The sequence below is a fragment of the Ambystoma mexicanum genome, chromosome 10, assembly GCF_040938575.1.
Source record: "Ambystoma mexicanum isolate Mex_15411 chromosome 10, UKY_AmexF1_1, whole genome shotgun sequence".
In the NCBI taxonomy this organism is placed as follows: domain Eukaryota; kingdom Metazoa; phylum Chordata; class Amphibia; order Caudata; family Ambystomatidae; genus Ambystoma; species Ambystoma mexicanum.
Window position 1 is genome coordinate 1441965940 of NC_090932.1, and position 20607 is coordinate 1441986546.

Genomic DNA, 20607 nt, shown 5'->3' on the forward strand with positions numbered 1-20607 from the left:
GTCTCACAATTCTGGAAACATCTAAGTCGCATTCTAGGAATCCAACGTGCCCTCTCATCAGGTTACCACCCACAGACTAACGGAGCTACGGAACGTGTGAACCAGACCCTGGAACAATACGTTTGTTGTTTAGCCACCAAGGTACAGGACGACTGGTCGCTCCTTATACCCGTGGCTGAATTCGCCTACAACAATTCTGATCACTAGGCAGTCAAGACCAGCCCCTTTTATTGCAGCCAAGGATTCCACCCGTCAGTTCTACCTTCCATTCTTCCACATCCCACACCAGTACCAACCGTCGACTCCTGGATGGAAACTCATCAACGTACACAAGGAAGCCAAAGAACATTTAGAAAAGGCCTGAACACACACTAAGCGTTATGCGGATACCAAAAGAAGACCAGGGCTGCCTTATGCCGTCGGTGATCAAGTCTGGATGTCCTCGGAACTATTGCCTTGACATTTACAACCAAACAAACTGGACCCCCAATACTATGGCCCCTTTTCTATAAAGGAAATCATAAACCCAGTCTCATTCCGGTTTAAGTTGCCAGACTCCTGGAAGAAGATTCATCCAGTTTTTCACACTTCTTTATTAAAACCTTACATCCGATCCTCCCGGAAATCCTGCAGACCCAACCCCGTGGTTGTGGACGACCAGATGGAATATGAAGTTTCCAGACTATGCGACTCCATGTATAAACGGGGTGAACTTCAATACCTGGTCGAGTGGAAAGGATATCCTCCTAGTGAAAGAACCTGGGAACCAATTTCTAATCTGAATACCCCTCGATTGCTCAGAAGGTATCATCTCATACACCCGGGCAAACCTGGTGGAACAGGTTTTCGGAGGAGGCATGCTGTCATGATCCACAGAACACGCTCCTTTTGGACTTCCTGGTCCCTATCACAACGGGGCTTGCACTCCTTGGTACTCCCAACATGGCCGTCTAACGTGGTACGCCTTCCACCATCCTCCACGTCAGACGTAGCACGTTCTACAAATAGACCACGCCCCCGTGCGTCTCAACGCTATCGCTGATAGAGGCTAGACGTATGCTCTGTAGTTTGCTGAACTATTCTCCTGTTCCTGGTTCCCGGACCCTCTAAATCCCATCACCCTTCCTCCCTCTTCTCTCTACCTTGCTTTCCGGATTTCGTGTGCCGTCCTCGTATACACCTTCCTCGTTTCTTGGACTTTTCCGTAGCCTCTGAGTATCCCGGAACACTGAACGCACGGTGGAGCCAGAAGAGGCTTGCGCGGGCTTGTACAAAACCCGATCCATGCGCAAGAAGACTCCTCCCAAGATATCCTGCAAGGATCGATCTCTCGTGAGAAAGGGGGAAATCCGTGACAGATTGAGGACACAGGTGGTGTTGGAATCAAGGTTGGAGAGCAGGTCTTCACAGATGTTCAGGAGAGCAGTTTCCATGCTTCTGGCAGCTCTGAAGCCAGACTGATGGTCATGAAGACAACCAACAGATTCAGTGTGAAGATTAAGCTGGGAGATGGCCAGCTTTTCTAGGAGGTTGCCCAGGAAGGGAGTGATGGAGATTGGGTGATAGTTAGTTAGCCAGGCAGGACAGGTCGGCAGAGGGTTTCTAAAGAAGAGGGTGCACAAGGGAGTGCTTCAGGAGAGATGGGAAGTCTCAAGTGGCGAACGAGTGGTTATAGAAGTCGGCCAGAGCAGGAGCCATGGAGTCAATGTGGTCCTTGATGGTTTTGGAGGAACAGGGATGAACCTGTTTTGATTAAACTTTCATAGATCGGACTGGTCTAGAAATCTTGTCTGGGGAGAACAGGGGAAAAGCACAGAAGGAAGGGCGGTGGCCAGAGGGGACCCAGAGGCAGAGCAGGGAGTAGAGCGGGGAGGGGAAAGGAAGAGAGAGAGGACAGGATGTCCTGAGTTTTTTTTTAGATGAAATGAGAAGCCAGAGCCGTGCAGAGGGCCTGGGAAGGGACAGGAGAATTAGAGACTGTAGCAGGAATGGCCAGTTCCTTGCAGATATTAAAGAGTTTGGCTGAGTTGTTAGATGCTGCAGAGACGCAGGCTTGGATGTGAGCTCTCTTCTTGGGGCGGACAGAGAGCTGATATTTTCTTTGGAGCAGGCGGCAGGCCAGTTTATCAGATGATGTACCAGAAGCACGCCATTTCCGCTCAGCCACCCTGCACTTGCGTACCAGGAATTGCACTTGGCTTTGGGTTATTAGATATAGCAGAGTGGAGCATGGAAAGGGCTGTGTCAAGGTGTGAGTCAGCCATAGAGGCGAGAGGGGTTAGAAGGTGGTGGCGAAAGCCTCAACTGACACACGCTTCATGGGTTGGATAACCGAGAAGGTGGGTGGCAGTGCTGGAATTGGATTAGCCTGGGGGAAGAGAGGGTGAGCTGGGAGGAAAGGAGAAAGTTATCACTCCATGAGAGAGGAGTGGTGAGAGGGATAGAAAGGGGAAGGTCTGAGGAGATCAGATCATCGAGTGTGCCCTGCAGTGTGATTCGGGCCAGAGGGTAGAATAGAGAGTGAGAGAGAGTCGCAGAGGTCACAAAAGCGTCTAGAGGAAGGACAGGAAGCATCCAGGTGGATGTTAAAGTCTCCAAGAAGGAGGAATTGAGTGGTCGAGACCAGGAGGGAAGAGGAAAGGTCTGCCCATTCAGAAAGGAAGGAGGAGATCTGACCAGGAGGCCGATAGATAGTAGCCACAGTAAGGGAATGGCTAGGAGAGATAGAGCCTGCCGATGAGGCATTCAAAAGAGGAATAGGCCTGCGTAGGAATCACAGAGGCAGGAATCCACTCTGGGAAGATCAGGGCTACGTCCCCTCCGTAGTGGTTGGGGCATGGCACAGAGATGATTTTGTTGCCGTTAGGGAGTAGAGTGTCAAAGCTTGTGACAGATCTCGCCGTGAACCATGTCTCAGTGAGACAGAGGACATTAAGGTCAAATTCCTCCAGGAGGCGGCAGATGTCAGAGGAGTGTTTGACAGCTGAGCGAGAGTTAAGGGTGGCAATATGGAGAAGGTTGCCATCCTTGAAAGTCTTCCGTGGAGGGGTACAAATCAGAGTTACGCCCAGCGGAGGTGTAGAAGAGGAAGGAAGAGCGGGCAAGGTAGCCAAGGAGGAGAAGACAGCCGGGGAATGCGAGGAAGCTGTGATGGGAAGAGAGGGGACAGCAGGAGAAGGAAGGAAATTGATGAGGCGCGGGAAGCGTCTATCAAAGAGGAGATTGGCGTGAGGGCCTTGGACCAAGACGGTACCATTCAAGTAAAGATTAATGATGACCTTAGTGGATTGGAAGGAGGCCAGGGGGGGCCTCCCACCGAGTATCACCATTGATGGGAGAAGAAGAGAAAGGAGAAAGCACAGGGACCATATAAAGTCCATAGATCTGGCGAGGGAACGAAAAGAGGATGACGGTGAAGTTTTGCCTAGAAACGGCACTGGCGTTTAGTTTGTTGTTCTGCTGACTGTATAATAACACATTTTCCAAATTGCAACTTTAATTAGTTGAGTCCTAATTTTATAAGCCTTAATCAAATAGACTTAGTTCTAGATTATTTGTTGGTACATATGTTCTCTACGAATGCCTTGAATTTAAACTTTCCTTTTATTTCCATACGTGTTTGGGTACTAAAAAATTACTTTTCTTCCAGTTACTGATTTGTTTATTTTGTCAAATTGTATGTGTACCAGATTACAAGTGCAGTTTGTGGACAGATTTAAAGTATTGTTAATTAAAAATGAAGATTACATTTGATCCAGGATAAGGGGTTTCTGACTCACCAACTAAGTTGACACTCTTACACACCACCGCCCTTCATCAGCCTTCCAATAATCTTCCGCAACCTAGGGAGAGCGAGAGAGACACACGCATATAAACAATGTTGAAAGCACAAGCTTCTCTTATTCTTGTTTCCTGCTAAACGCTAGAGAGCAGCATTCCAATTAGAAATTCAAGTTTGTGCACAATGGGGTTATTTGCAGTTTCTTCCGGAACCTTGGGAGTGCGAGAGAGACACGCGCGTATAAACAATGTTGAAAACGCATGCTTCTCTTATTCTTGTTTCCTGCTAAACACTAGAGAGCAGCATTCCAATTAGAAATTCAAGTTTGTGCAAAATAGGGTTATTTGCAGTTTCTTTTCTTGTCAGAGTTTCATTATGCCCACACTTTCACATCAGCACCCACAAAATATTACATTGCTATCATTCCTGTACGCTGCATGTAACTGTATCATTACCATTGTACAATTAAAGCTTTGCATATGTGCGTTTTCCCTCATAAATAGGATAAATATGCTTTGATAAGTCTAATAACTTCTCGATTGTTAAAACTGTTCCAAAAGTCTGCTTATCAAAACGTTTTAACCTTGTTAATGTATCTATCCACTTTCATTAGTATTCAAGCACATTTTCAAGGATTATGAAAATGCACGCATACTTGTGTTTCACTAACATATTTAACATGATAAATACGGTGACATTATTTTCTTTTCGTACTAGGTGAAAAACTTTTTTTTGGCACTCGAGATGTTCTTTCTGAAATATTCAAGAGTTGTGTTCACTCCGAGCAGATGCTCAGCCTAACCCCAGTGAGGCACATAAAAATTGCAGATGTTTACCTCAGCAAGGAACAAATAAACTCCCAGACACCAGGAAACCTTCTTCATGTTTTCTTCACAAATGTCCGCCCTCCAAAGAAGGTTCTGGAGGACCAGCTAACTCAGGTAGTACCTTTCAGAAGTTTGGTTTTTATTATTTTTATTGTCATCTGCAAAAAAATCTGTTTTTGTTCAGGTTTTTTTATTGAATATATGTTTTATTAAAGATTTTAAGAAAATATGGCGTCCCTAAACCGAAGTTTGACAAGAGCAAGTACAATAAAGCAGGAAAAGAGCAGCACCCTATGAAAGTCGTTAGTACCAAGCGGCCGATGAGCAAACCCCCCACAAAAGAGAAGTCTGTTCTGAACAGTGTCAGGTTAGTATAATGAACATATAATCTATTTGTTGAAGATGAAAAATGCCACATACAGTACATGACCTTTAAGTTTCACTCTTGTTTTTGTTGCACATCTCTAAGAATGGATTGTGTCCTCCCACATATTCCTCATCTTTGATATCTCCAATATCCAGCTCCAGCTGCTTCGGAAAATTCTTTTGGCAGAGGGCGCTGTGCATCGATGCAGTCAACTCGATGTCCCTCGAGGACCTCCGTCTCGAGGATGATGTCATCACAGGCATAGATAGCATGCGCAGCGCCCGTTGACTTCAGTTCTGATTTTTCGAGTAAGCTTATGCTTCTACAACTATGGCGCGCTTCAGAAATGTCCTCGAGAAATATTCGAAAATGTCTTGGTCTTCGACACCGACTACCTGAAAAACGGGTTTAAAAAGATGCCAAGATTTCACTGATCGATCCGCATCAAGTATGCTTGTGGTGGCTTGGTAAGGAGCACAAGACTTCAGCCTATTCAAAGTGTCAATAGATGACTGGAAAAGCTCTAAAGGAACATAAGGGGAAATTGGTGGTTGGTAGATTCCCTAGGAAATTCCCATCGACTACCCTTTCGAAGAAACCTTCTTCTGACAAAGCGAGAGGCGACTCTCCTCGAAGAAAGAAGACAAAAAGGTCCAGGTCAAGGAGTGGCTCCCACCACTCGTCATCGAGGAAGCATCATAAATCGCCTCCTTAGACGTCCTTGTCCGACTCCTCTCCTGATAGGGCTATATCCTGCCCCACTTAGTGCTCCACTCCAGCCGAATGGGAAGCATTCAGGCAAGAAATGCTTAAGATATTCGAGAGCCAGAAAACTCAAAGCAGGCAGGCCATGCTCCTACTGTGTCTTTTGAAGCCGGTAAGGAAAGGGCTTGAGCCAAATCCTGCGCGCCCTCGACCCCAGGGCGAAGGCCAGATCCCCATCGAGATCCATTGAGGCCTTGACACGATGAGAAATCATCGAGGGATCCTTCGAGTCATAAGTCGAAAGACAAGTTGAGGTTGAGGTAGTCGACGACATCAACACCCGCGGTGTCATCAACGTCTGCGATGCCAGCAGCCCCATATATGCCATCGTCGCCATCTGCGTCAAAAACGTCTTCATCGAAGACATTGATCACTCCTCGGGCATCAGGCTTCAAGATTTTCAAAGCCTTTACCTGAGATATAGAAAATCTTCACTCCTTTTTTTTAAAAAAATGTGTTTATTGGCATTTTCAATAGCATCTGTTACATATATCCATGTTGTGCCTTATTCTTGTACAAACCAAAATACATTTTAATATTAACTTTAACTAACAGTAACAACTGTCTCCTTATGGTGTTCGCGTGAATCAGCTCGTCTCGCCCCTGGGGGTTAGGGGTGTTTGAGAGGGGGCATTCGTGTTATTTGCAGGGTGTAGGAGGGATGCTTCCCAAAGGCCCATAGCGTCCCTTATTAGTTCTCATCTGGTCTTCCTTTATGTCTTGTAGGCGATCCCGCACTGAGCCGTTGGTTCAGGGGGGCTTGTCGTCTGAGGGGAGAAACATATGTCTAGTGAGCTCCTTCCATGCTTCCAAGGCTCTGCTGGACTCTTCAGTTGATCTAGCCACGCTATCTTCCCAGGCCCTAGTCTCAGCTGGGAGCCATCGTTTCATTTCTCCATGCCATGCTCTATATTGTGGTCCAGCTGTTTTTTTCCAAGACATGGCTATGGTTCGTTTGGCTAATATGCACGTCATGTCCATGAGTCTGACTAGGTGCTTCATCTTGGCCAATCTGGGGTAGGTTCCCAGCAAGCACTCCTCCGGCGTCCATTTGTATTTGGTCATGCCTGCCCTCTCGCATTGTTGTTTCACCCTTCCCCAGAGTGTTTTCGCTTTGGGGCATTCCCACATCATGTGGATTAGGTCTGCTTCCTCCCTGTTGCACCAAGTGCAATTTGACTGCGTTTGCTTGCTAAATTTGGCTATCCTTTTCGGGGTTAGGTAGGTTCGGTGCAGCACATTCATCTGTATTTGCCTGAACCGGTGGTTTCTCGACACTTCCTTGGGGAATGTGAGCGCCCGGTTCCACTCCCCCTCCGACATCTCCCTACCTATATCCTTTTCCCATCTCCTTTTCATGTCCATGCTTCGGGGGTTTGGTGTGTCGCTCAGTTGTCTATATATTTGGGATATTGGCCTGCAGCCCTCCCCCATGTTGTATAGCAGTGTTAATAGTGGATCAGAGTCCGGTTCTTCAGGCCATGATTCCCACTTGCTTCGCGCTATGGCGCGGATCTTCTGGTACCAGAGAAACTGTCCCGAGTGTATGCCCTCACTGTCCCGCAGCGTGTCAAATTCCTTGAATGTGCCTTCCTCATATAGGTCTCCCCAGGTGTAGATCCCTTCCCTTTCCCATAATCTGATTTGTTTCAGGTCTGTAGCTGCTATGTATAGGTCTGCTATCAGTGGGATCTCTGGTGAGTAGGCCATCTGTGCATGGGCGAGTGTCCTCGCTCTGCGCCAGACCTCCCTCCCCAGGGTGACTATGTGCGGTGCTTCTACCATCAGTTTCGATGGTGTCCATACCAGTTCTTTCAAGTGATGAGGGGGGCTCGTAGTCTGTAGTAGGGGGTTTTCTTATGTGGGTTCGTCTGAGAGCCATTTAGTTATGTAGCTGAGTTGTGCTGCTAGATAGTATTTTTCTAGGTTAGGGAGCTGAATGCCACCCCTGGCGTATGGCAGGGTTAGTGTTGTCAGTGCTATTTTGTGTCTGTTTTCTCCCCATATGAACTCCTTTATCAGCGTCTCCAGTAGTCTGAAGAAGGGTTTTTTGATATAGTAGTGTACATTTTGGAACCCATATAGGAATCGCGGTAAAACAATCATCTTAATTATGGAGGCCCTACCCATCATCGACAGGGGGAGTCGCGACCAGAAGGTCATGGACTTGCGTAGGGTCCGGATCGTCATCTTTGTGTTGTGTTCGTGCATCAATGTGGGGGTGTGCATTATCTGGATTCCTAGGTATCTGAATTCGGTGGTTTGCCATTTTATCCCTACCTTCGGGAGTGCCTCCTTCTCGACACGTTTTAGGGCCGCTAGGGGGAACATACAGGACTTTGACTTGTTGAATTGGATCCCAGATACTCTGGAGTAGTTGTCCAGGACCTCCAGCATGACTGGTACATTGAGGTGTGGATCTCTAACATATATAAGGACATCATCTGCATAGAGTGAGATAATGTGGTCCACCCCTCCGAGTCGTATGCCAGCGTCAAAAAACTGCTTTCTAAAATAGATCGCTATGGGTTCCAGCCCTAGTATATACAACATTGGGGATAGTGGACATCCCTGCCTGGTCCCTCTCTGTATGTCCCAGGCTTCTGATATGTGTTTCCCGGATTTCACTCTAGCTCTAGGTCCAGTGTACAGTATCTGAACCCATCTAATGAACCCGGGTCCGAAACCAAATTCCCTAAGTACTGCCACCAGCCACTCCCAATAGATGGAGTCAAACGCCTTTATGGCATCTAAGGACATTAGTGCATATGGGTTCTTGTCGTCATTGGTTTGGGCCATAATGTGTTGTAGTCTACGCAGGTTTATTGATGTATTTCGGCCCGGTATAAAGCCGCATTGATCGCTGTGTATTATGTCCCCTATTATTCTGGAGAGTCGCTTGGCTAGTATTGTTGTTAAAATTTTTGCATCATAATTTAGCATTGCTAGCGGGCGGTAGGAGTCGCACAGTTCCGCCGGTTTGTCCGGTTTAAGGACCGGGACCACCAGCGTTTCCCTCATGTTTTCGGGCAGCACTCCCCTCTCATATGCTTCTTGAAATACCTCATATAGCAGAGGAGCGAGGGAGGGTTTGTATGCTTTATAGAACTCCGGGGGCAGGCCATCAGTGCCAGGTGTCTTGCACGTTGCCAGAGACCGGATAGCTTCTGTTATATCGTCAAGCGTGATTTCAGCATCTAGCATCAGGGCTTGGTCGTGTGGTATCCTATGGAGTCCTATCTCATCAAGGGTGTCTGAGATCCGTTCTGGAGGGACCTGTTCCTCATGTGAGTAGAGTTTTGTGTAGTAGCGTTTGAAAGTGTCATTTATGTCCTGCTGTGTGTGGTGTACGTTCCCTTCCTCGTCCTGCAGCGTGGTAGTGGTGTGTCTAGGGTGTTCCCTTCTGCATAACCAGGCCAGCAGTCTGCCCGGTCTGTCCGCCTCTGTGTGTGCCCTGTTTGTTTGGGCCGCGTGGTCGAGCTTTTCCAGCCTGTTCTACGCCGAGTCGTTTTCCCCCCTGAGTTTCCAGAGTTCCGTTTCCCTGTTCTGGCCGCCTATGGGGGCTGCCTCTAGCCTCTCTATCTTTTTTTCCAGCTGATCTAGTTCTTTCCTGAGCTGTCTCCTGATTCCCCCGGCCTTTGCAATGATTTCCCCCCTTATCACTGTTTTCAGAGCATCCCATACCGTGCTGCTGTGTTCTACGCTTCCCACATTGTTGTCTATGTAGCTATCTATGGATTCTTGTAGCTCCTCCCTAAAGCCTGGATCTTTAAGTGCTTCCGTTGGCATTTTCCACATGGGGATTCGGGGTCTGGGGCCATTGTGGTTCCATGTCACCATGAGTGGGGAATGGTCAGGTATGGTTCTTCCTAAATACTGCGCTCCCTCCACCTGGGGCAGGTGTTCTCTGCCTATGAGTATGTGGTATAATCTCGTGTATAGTTTGTGCGGTGATGAGTGGTATGAGTAGCCTTTCTGCGTTGGGTGCGTTTCACGCCACACATCTGCCAAGTCCAGCCTATCTATCATTGCAGTCAGTGCCATTGTCGCCGCAGATGGGCCCATCGGGTGGGGGATGGATCTGTCTATTACCGGATCGCATACACAGTTGAGGTCCCCTCCCCAGAGAAGTAGACTATCTCTATGCTGCACAATTTTGGGTTATAGCGAGTCCAGGTGGGCCGGTATATTGCTGTTGGGGAAAATAGGAGTTCATTATGCATATTTCTGTCTGCTCTATGTGTCCCCACAGCATCACAAATCTACCCTCCGGATCTATCTCTGATTTTCTCAGGCGGAAAGGGAGCTGTGGGTGTATCCAGGTATACACTCCCCTGGCGTATTTGGAGTACGCAGTGCCAAAACCCTGCCCCCCCCAGTGCGTTTGGAGTTTGGCCAGTGAGTCTGCCGTGCAGTGGGTCTCTTGTAGTAGCGCTATCATCACCCCTTTTCTATTCAGGTAGGTCTTAATTCTGTTTCTGCGGATGTACGTCCCCAGACCTCGCACATTCCATGTCAGTATTTTAACTGCTGTTGTGGTCATGGTGGTTCAAGGTGGCTATAGTGTCCGTTCTGCTCCCCTCTTGATGGTTTTCGTTTGCAAGATGCAAGCGTTAGTGGCCCCTCCCCTGTGTGGGATAAGTAGCAAGTTTCCTCCTCCCCCATTTCAATTTCTCTCCCCCTTCTGTTCATTCTTGGAGACTTACCAACAGTAGTAACTTCCATTCTTTTGAATGGTAACAGCAAACCGTGTAACTTTGAACTGCCCCCAGCAGTTGCCTCCAACTTGCAACGCTCGGGGGGGTCCCGAGCCTTCCAGGCCACTCCTGGCCTTCCGGATCAGGGTGCGTGTAGGTGAATTGCCTACACAGTTTCCGTGGGGGAGGGTTGTTTTCCCGTGCTCGTGTGGTCCTTCGAGTTTCCGTCCGATTCTGCAATCTGCTTAGTGGTGTTCTGCTGGGATGTCGTTGTCTGCTTTGTTTGCCTTGTATGAGGGGGTCTCCCCTTTCTCATTATGACGGTGGGTGCGATGTCATCCCATATCCGATGTCGGTGGACTATCTTTGCCTTCAGCCATGTTGTTGTGTTCCAGCCACATGTTCGCCGCAGCTGGTGTCTCCAGGAATGTTGCTCTTCCTTTATAGAGGACCTTGAGGCGTGACGGATAGAGCAGCATATACTTTAAGTTGTGTTTCCGTAGTTGCGCTTTTATTGGGATGAAGGAGTTTCTTGCTCGTTGCACAGTGGGCGTGTAGTCCGGGTATATGACTATCGTTGATCCGTTCCGTTTGATTTCCCCTCCTTCTCTTGAGTACCGTAGTATGGTTTCACGGTCTCGGAAATTCAGGATTTTAGCTATGATTGGTCTTGGGTGTGAGCCTGGCGGTGGACGTTTTTGAAGGGATCTGTGGGCTCTTTCCACTGAGAACCCTTGGGAGAGCTTCCCTGGGCCTATCTCCTGCAGCAGTAGCGTCTCGACGAAGTCGGTCGGGTCCGGGCCTTCCATGTCCTCGGGAATCCCTAGTATGCGGATATTATTTCGGCGGGCTCGTCCCTCGGCCTCCTCAGACCGTGCCTCCAGCCTTACCACCTTCTGCTCAAGCTCCTGGACTTTCGTTTTCAGTTCTTGGGTGTCCTCCACAGTGTCTTGTAGTACGTTTTCCGCCGCCGTGACCCTTTCCGTGAGATTGCGGGCATCCTGACGCATGAGCTGTATGTCCGATTTCACCTCCTCTATCTTCCCCTCCACCGATGCGCGGAGGGCCGATATTGCCTGCAGGACCTGCGCGTGTTTAAGGTCTTCTTCCTTCTGGGAGTGTTCCCCCTGAAGTTTCTTGGTCCTGTTGGGGTTGTCTTTGGGGTCCAGCCGTCGTAAATGAGTCCATTGTGACCAGCTTCAGTTTGCTCTTAGGGGCCGGCATATCCCTCCCTGGATCCCACTCTGACTCCTGCACCGCAGGTTGTGTGGTTCTGGCGTACCGCCTCCTGGTAATGCTGCGGTCCCGGCGTTACTTAGTGGGGGCCCTGAGCGGGGTTCCGCGGTCAGACAGTATCTAGTAGCCCCAGTAGTTATATAAATCGCCTCGCCTCCTTGGTGGGTTCGTCAGGCTGTGGTGGTTACCCCGTCTCGGTCTTGCTGTTGACTTCGTCCCGGTGGGTGTGCCAGCCCGCTAGCCGGGCCCAGCGTGTAGTTGGGGGAGCCCCCGGCCTCCTTGATACAGTCTCCCTGGGGGTATGTCGGTCGATCTTGTGTCCCTCAGTGGTCCGTTAGGTGCAGTTACCGTGCTGCCTGGCAGGCTGTGGTTAAAGGAGGGGGCCCCTCGCGTTATCCAGCCTCCCGGGGCCTGGGTTGAGTTGGCCTTCCGTTCCGGTGTGTTGGGAGGTCTTGTGGGACAAGGCAGGTGTCTCGTGGGGTCTTCGCCCCGTGCGCTGCGTCGTGCTGGGCCCCGTTACCTCCCGCTGTTGGTCCCTCGGTTGCGATCTCTCCCAGTCTCACCCGCGTTCAGGCGGATGCGGCTCCGTGCCTCTTGCTTCGTCGGGCTAGTCCTCAGCAGGCCGCGCCCGCGTTCCTCTTCTCCAGCGTATGGTCGGCAGAGCAGTCAAGGCGCTTGTTAGTTGGGGCGGTCTGCAGTGCGGCTCGGTGTCCCGCCTTGGGCCGGGGTCAAAAAGGCCGTCGCACTGCCGCTGTTGCTGGGGTGTATCCGGGTGGTTGAGTGCTCACTCTCAGCCTCCGCTGCCTGCTTTGGGTTTGGAGCCTGGGCGAGGCTGTGGGTTGCGTGCCCCGGCTCCCCCGCCGGTATGCGAGAGTACGTGTGGGTGCATTTGTTTGCGGGCCGAGGATTTCCCCACACCGCAGGGCCCAAGCAGTCTGTGTCCGCTCCCGCCTTTCAGGATCTGCAACTCCTTCCTCGCCTGCTGCGTCGGGCTCGTAGCGTTCCGCTTTCTCAGCAGCTGGCGCCGAGAGGGGCCAAGGATCGATTGGTCGACCAGCCGGTCGTTGCTGGGGGCTCCGCGGGGCCTCGAGCCGGCTGTTACGTCAGTCGCAGCTCGCATCGGGCGGCGCCATCTTGTCGTCTCCAGGGGCTCGACTTCAGGCTTCGCGTTTTCTGTGTTCTCCTTTGCGATTCGGCTCAGAAGTCGGGTCGAGTGGTGGGGGTTGGTTCCCCTACAGGATCGTGCAGTTAAATCGCGTGCAGTAGGGCTAGTTCGGCATTAATAGTTCTTTTAGCAGGATCTCGGACGGAGCTCCACGGGAGCTTGTCTCTACGGCATGCGTGCAGACCATGCCCCCAAAATCTTCACTCCTTGACCTCTACTTATGAAGAAAATGAGCCGTCTGCTAATGATGCGTCCTTTGTTTTTGCAGTGTGGCATACCAAATGTCCCTGGTAGTTTCATAACAGAGGAATCAAGACTGAAAGACCTGTATGATAATTTGCAGACAGCCAGTGGTGTGGACACTTCACCGGCATTGTAATTTGGAAAGCCTGAGTCAGATGAGCATGCAAATGCGTCTTACAGGCAGTTGATGACCAACGTGGTGGATTACCTGGGATGGAGCCGACCTGCCCTCCCTTTCGAACAGGATGACGTTACAGATATCCTAGATAAAGGTCCTCAAAAGGATCCCATCTTAAATTTTCATCTTGCTCTTCGGAAGAGAGTAAGTGCCAATTGGGAAGCACCGGAGTCAAGTCCATCCAGAAGTAAATAAGAACCTGACAAGGAAATACCATCCATCAAGTAGTGACCCCAGCTACTTGTCAAAACACCCTACCCAGAAAGTCTGGTGATGCAGGCAGCAATCCCTACCTCGAAACAGGCAGTTTATCCGACCATCCCACCGGATAGGGATGATAAAAAGGTAGATGCGTGGTCAAGAAAAGCATTTTCTGCTGGGAGCATGGCTCTTAAATCAGTCAACTCCACGTGTGCCATGGCAGTTTTCATACACTCTATGGGACTACATTTCTATGGTGGCATACCTAAGGGGAGGAAAGAGACGGTTTCTTTGTGATTGGTAAGGATGGCAAGGAAGCCATGTGCGGGTCTCTTCAGTCCAGTTTGGATTTTGCGGACAGCATCAGCAGAGCCATGGTGGCAAGCACCATAATTGGCAGACTTGCGTGGCTAAGGAAATCTGGATTTGCACCTGACGTGCAGTCTAGACTTCTTAACATGCCTTTTTATGGGTCTCATCTTTTTTGGCAGCAAGACTGATGAAATCCTTGAGAAGCTGTAGACTTCGAAGGTGGTAGCCAAGTGTTTGGGTGCCGCTATTAGGCAGCCTCAGCCTTTTCAGCCCAGTTGACCGTCTTGGAGGGGTAGATCCTTTCGCTACTCCTCCTCAGTTGGAAGAGCGAAAGGAATGGCTGGTCAAAGATGCCAAAGAAGATTCCCTCATGGTGCAACAGGGAGAGGTACAAAGTCCGCTCAACCAGCGGCATCTTTATCAACAGCCACTGCTTCAGCCGCCTCAAAACGTTTCGGAGGTCTTGAGTCACAACACCCTAGTGGGAGGCAGACTGTCTCAGCATCTGAAAGAATGGGGAGACATTACTGCAGATGAATGGGCATTAGAAACCATAGCCCAAGGTTACTGCCTCCCCTTCATTCAGATACCTCAGAGCCTTCTACTGGGGAACCATTCTCACAATCTGTTTGTTGTGCAGGAAATGTTGACCCTGCTAGAGAAAGGTGCTACATAGCCGGTACCTGTAGCAGGGAGGAACAAAGGATGGTATTCGCCATATTTCCTAATCCCCAAGAAGGACGGACGACTGACACCCATCTTGAACTTGAGATACTTGAACAAGTTCCTCAGGAAGGACAAATGCAAGATGGTCAAACTTTCTCAGGTCCTTCAGGCCTTCCAACTCCATGATTTGATGGTGCCATTTGACCTTCAGGATGCTTATTTTCGGTTTATGGTCATTGCATCAAAAAAGATGCATCGAAAATGAAAGCATCGAAATTCTATGTTTTACATTAAAAGTACATATCCTTCGAAACTTTTCCATCAAATGGATATGTACTTTTAAATGTAAAAGATAGCATTTTGATGCGTTTATTTTCCACATTAAAATGTTACATGGAGCCGTCCAGTGCTGAAATAACCCCCACCCAACCCCCATGCCCACCCCCCTTAACCCTAACCCTTAATCTAACTCTAGCCCCAACCCTAATCTAGCCCTAGCCCCAACCCTAACCCCTAACCCTATCCATCGAAATTAACCATCGAAAATTATTCAGTGAATATGCTTTTCTATGGAAAGGCAATTCAATGAATAATTTTTGATGGAAAGGTGTTAGATGGAAAGACCATATACCGTTATTTTCATGTGCCAATCCATGAAAAGCACACAAAGTTCCTGAGTTTCGCCGTTGGCGGTTCTCTTTATCAGTTTCGAGTTCTGCCATTCGGGCTGACCTCCGCCCAAGGGTTTTCACCAAACTGATGATGGTGGTGGCAGCGAGTCCCAGGAGAGGGGGGATTAACGTCTACTCCTACCTGGACGATTGGCTGATCAGGGCGCATTCTCCCAAACAAGTTCTGGATCATCTCAACGTCACTTGCCACTCTCTTCACAGACTTGGCTTCTCCCTCAGTTACAAGAAGCCCCATATGACACAATTTTGAAAGCTCCAGTTCATTGGGAAAGAGCTTTCCACCTGAGGTTAGGGCTCAAGACATTCTGCGGATGGTCTCCAAGTTTGAGCGCCCAGCGTCTCCTGGCCTTTGACTTTTTGAGATTGCTCGGCCTCATGGCATCCGGCATATTTCTGGTGCCAGAGGCTTGCCTGAGAATGAGATCCCTTCAATGGGCTCTCAGGACACAATGGTCTCAATTCTCTGGCAACATGTCAGACCTACTTCAGGTTCCAAGCAGGGTCGCACAGGATCTCCTGTAGTAGGCCTGCGAGGACAGCATTCTGAAGGTCGAACCTTTTTGGCAACCATGGCCGGAGAAAACAGTAGTGAACGATGCCTCACGGGGTGGGGAGCCCACATCAACGATCTGAGAATCGGCAGTTATTGGTCTCCATCGGAGTCCAAACTACACATCAATCTTTTGGAGCTGAGAGCAATCAGACTAGCGCTGAAGGCATTTCTGCCCTCTGTATGGGGAAGGAATGTCCTGATAATGACAGACAACACAATGGCCATGTGCTACCTCAACAAGATAGGAGGTTTAGGGTCACTACCACTGTGCAGAGAAGCAATGCAGGTTTGGTACTTGGCAATTCAAGAAGGAATCTCTCTGTCGGCAGTTCACCTAGCCGGAGAGAAGAACACTGCAGCAGACACTCTGAGCAGGCAGATCACAGTCCTCCACAAGTGCGAACTAGCTCAGGAAGTCCTGCAAGAGATCTTCACCCTTTGGGGAACCCCTCAAGTGGATCTCTTTGCGACCAATGTCAACAGGAAGTGCAAACTGTACTCCTCCAGTGGATTTCCCCCAAGAGGAACTCTAGGAAACATGTTTGTGGTGGACTGGGAATTTCCACTCCTGTACACGTTTCCTCCAGTCCCCATCATTCCTCAAGTGATAAGGAGGTTGAGAAAGTTTGGGAAATCCATTATCCTAATTGCCCCAGATTGGGCCAGGAGGACGTGGTACCTGGACCTTCTGCTGTTGGAACACATTCTGTGGCTGGTGCAGGGACAAGAATGTGGACCCTTTTGCTTTGCAAAACACCAGAGGTGTTATCCTTTCTTCTGTACTTGGTCAATGTGGGGCTCTACGTTGGGACCATTAAAGGCTATTTGGCAGTGTGCTCCATCTTCAAGCACTCATCTGAGGAAACTTTATATTTTGAGTTTTCTTTGGTGAAACAATTTCTGAAGGGACTCCCTCCATCTCCCTTTCAGGTTCCCGTTTGGGGCCTTAATCTGGTGTTAGAGTTTCTTATGTGTGCACCATTTGAACCACTCCATTCATGTCCCTTAAGGTTACTAACGTTTAAGACCATCTTGTTGGTAGCACTAACTTCAGCCCGTAGAGTTAGTGAGTGAGTTGCAGGCACTATCCTCTAAACCACTGAAAATATTTCCAAAACAGCTGAAGCTGGATATTGGATATATCAAAGATGAGGAATATGTGGGAGGAACATCCAGTCGAAAGAACGTTACCAGGAGTAAGTAACGTGTTCATCTCTTGTCCACATTTCCGTACATGGATTGGTGTTATCCCATTTCCTTGTCTGGGTGAGCTGGCTTTCACTTGAAAATACTGCATGTTCCCTTCTGTGGGCACTGGACTAGCATTGGCTGTGGTAGCCCAATCTTTGAATAAACCTTTTTCCATTAATGTGCGCCTTATTTTTTCAACTTTTAGGCTGTGTTTCATGTTATGAGTCGGTCTTCTTCCATCTGTGTAGATTGACCATTTATGCAATCGTTAACAGTAGTAAAATGTTCTGAGAGTCATACTACCTATGCAATTGTTGCGGCTTCAAAATGTCCCTACTGTATGGTCAGAACCTTCTTGCTTTGCTTTTCTCCACAATTTCATGAACTACGCCACACACCCTGCAAGGTAGTTCAGAACACCTCAGTGTCCCAAAGGGTCTTCAGAATTTGAGAGAGTCCACAAATAGCCCGATTCACTGTGCCTCTGAACTCCCAAATGCCTTAGATATCTTGAATAGCAGAGGCGAGAACTCCAAAGTGACTGGCTTCTGGATCACCTGATTATTGATGCAGAATGGTAATGTAATCGGTCAGTTTGCCTTCCTGCTCTGTACTATAGTGTCTAGCATCCTAGGGTTCTTTAATCTACTAACCTAGGTGTTACCCGCTATCAATGTAGTAAGGATTACATTACTAGTGCAAGATTTATGGCAGGCTTACTTAGTTTTCCAAAATTACAGTTGTAATAAAGATTCCCAACTGGCTTTTCGCCCAGGTTTGGACACAGTTGAGCAACTGCCTTAGCCTCTCACTACTCGTAGATAAATGTCATGGTAATAAAAAAGGCCCTCTGCATCTGCCATTCATGGATTTATCTGTGGCTTTTGACAAAGTGGATAGAGGTCTACTGTGAAATTGTTTGCTTTTTTGCATGGCCTTTCTGGCGAATGTACATCTAAATTCCACATTTATCAGGGAGTCTGCCTGGGATGCATTATTTCTCCATTACTTTTTAACCCTTATTTGTGTGAGCTTGATTCAGATTTAAAGGTTGTTACTGTGGATGTTCCAATAGTAAAATATCTGCTTATACCATGTTTGACCATATGCTGATGATAGCATGCTACTAGGTAGAACACTTATTGCTCTACAAATGTTATTGAATGTTTATATGGAATTTATGATCTCGAAAGATATGTTAATACAAATGAATCTCATGTGCAGATTTATCATATACAGAATTGTAGAAGAACCCCTGCTTTCTATGTAGACATGGTAGCCGTTACCCAAGTTAAGAATTCTGACTACCTAGTAATCCGATTTTCGGATTCAAAGTCTTGGAAACCTCAGATAAGTCTCATGTCGGATGAAAGAAAGTAATATGGGTATTCTTTGCTTCTTTTCATCATCTGGTGGTCGGGCTGTAATTCCAACACTAAAGTTCTATGAGGCTAAATCCATAGGACTTGTTTCATATGGTGCAGGAGCATGGACTATTAATAATCTTGACCTGATTGCGCTTATTGAAAGAAAGATTTTGAACGCTATTTTAGGAGTCTCTTTAGCAACAGCAGAATTATTGTATTTTGAAACCAAACTTATCCCAATATCTTTTAAACTTCAACATGCCCCAGCACTCCTATTGCTTTCACTGTGGGGCAGTGAACATATTTACTTGGATATGTTGATTTTAAAAGGTGTTTTGAGTTTAGAGAATGCACATAACATTACATGGTTACGCTGCATAAAAAGATCTTTGTCATATACTGGTTTAGGTCATTTGTTTTAATAACCAGTGTTGATTAAGGCTTTGATGGTAAAAGAAAAAATCAGATTTGCATACTCTCTCAGTATCCAAAGGTAACTGTTTAGCCTTTTTGCCAAATCAATATATCATTTATTCCAATATGGAGAATTATCTTACATTAGTGACTTAACAGTTATGCTAGAAAGTTAATTGCTAAACTACGGTTTTACCAACTTCCTCTTTCGCTAAATAAACAGGCATGGAATAAATCGAGGCCTAGTATTTCCATATGTGATATTTCAATAGAATCTAACATTCACGTGCTATTTGTTTGTAAATTATATGAATTACCACGCCAAAATTCTTTACCACTGTGAACATTATTGAAATGTTGGCAATGTCATGCTACTTCTTTTTAACTTGGGCAAGCCAAAGATGTAAGAGTTTGTGGGCCACTTGAACGTTTTCTGGTCCAGCCAACATGCATTAAGAAAGACATTTTTATTACTGTATAATCGGCTCATATATTCTCTTCTTGGAATTGTATTTTTGCAAGATATTTTTTATGCATTTTTCTATACGTTTTGTGAAATTTATATTCCAAATGAACTTGATTTTTTTGAATAAAGCACCACTGTACCTAGCAATCCTTACAAGTGAGATGTGATGACCATTCTTGCTGGAAACATTAGTGATATTGATATTTTATTTCTATCGCGCTCGTACACAAGTATTTCAGAGCGCAACAAGGCAAGGGGTGGGAACAGGGGAGAACAAAACAATGATCTTACTAGGCTCAGTGACATTGAGAACGTGCAAGTGCATGGGAGAGGGGGAGGGGGAAAGTGCATGGAAGGGGGAGAAGTGGAGAGTGCGGAGCAAAGGAGAAACAGACACATAATAATAAATAAATGATAAAGGCAACAAACAGTGGTAGTGCAGCCAGCAATTGGCAAGTGCTGGGTTTAAGGCAGCTGACAGGGTAGGTCTGATAAGTGCAGGAAGAAAAAAAGGGGGGACTGTATGGGTACAGATGCAGACCCCAGTGCAAGGGGTGGCCCGGAGGCAGTGCGGGAGAGTGGCAGGGTGAGCAGGTACCTAGGCCCAGAGGACAGAGGGTGGCCAGGTGCACGGTGCAGAGAGAGAACAGATCAGCAGGGGAAAGGGGGAGCGAAGGCAGAAGCAAAGAGGAACGTCTTGAAGTGCTTCCGGAACCGGAGATGGTTCTCCTCAAGTTCGAGTGGCAGGCAGGCTGTTCCAGAGGAAGGCCCCAGCCGAAGACATAGATCTACCACAGCTTGTTTATTTGAAAAACGACTGACCCTGAGGGAGTTGGAGGTAGAGGAGCGAAGTGCTCGAGAGGGGAGGTATTTGCGAAGGGATATAGCTGAAGGTATTTTGGACTTGAGCCCCAGGAAGCCTTGTGGACAATGCAGAGGGTTTTGAATTTAATCCTTGCATTCACTGGGAGCCAATGGAGAGATTTCAGAGCTGGAGCGATACGATCCCAGGGCTTGAGGCCAAGGACAAGTCTTGCAGTCCTGTTCTGGATTAGTTGCAGATGGCGGTAGATTTAGAAAGAGGCTGTTACAATAGTCCATCCTAGAGAGAACCAGAGCCTGGGAGACCATGAGCTTCTGGGGGAAGGATAGGAAAGGCAGAGTACCTCTGAGGCGGTGCAGTAGGAAGTTTGACTTTTTAGAGACATCAGAGATGTGGGCGGAGAAGGAAAGTGTGGAGTCAAAGATGTGACAGTCTTCTTTTAATACAGGGGGTGAGGCCTGGCACTCTAGCCACCGTTGGTAAGCCGAGCTGCTTGGGCCAGAGGCTGATTGAATTCATTAACCCTGCTAAACGTACTACCCAGCAAACACCTTACAAAATAAATAATTCAAGACCTCACAAACCCAAGGAAAGCAAGACACAGTTGTTGTGCTTCTAATGCGTAGCCTTTTCGTTTCAGCAAAAAAATACAAAGTTAGCATA

At 47.8% G+C, this 20607-nt stretch overlaps 1 protein-coding gene across 8 annotated transcripts in view; it reads left to right on the forward strand.

Annotated features, from left to right (window-relative positions):
- The window catches only part of HECTD4 (HECT domain E3 ubiquitin protein ligase 4), a 4298785-nt gene that overhangs the window by 3578708 nt on the left and 699470 nt on the right, over positions 1-20607 (forward strand). For all 8 annotated transcript variants that reach the window (XM_069619495.1, XM_069619492.1, XM_069619493.1 and 5 more), the window contains exons 63-64: positions 4499-4722; positions 4824-4975. In XM_069619495.1, coding sequence (XP_069475596.1) covers positions 4499-4722; positions 4824-4975 — 376 coding nt within the window. The remainder of the gene's footprint in view (positions 1-4498; positions 4723-4823; positions 4976-20607) is intronic.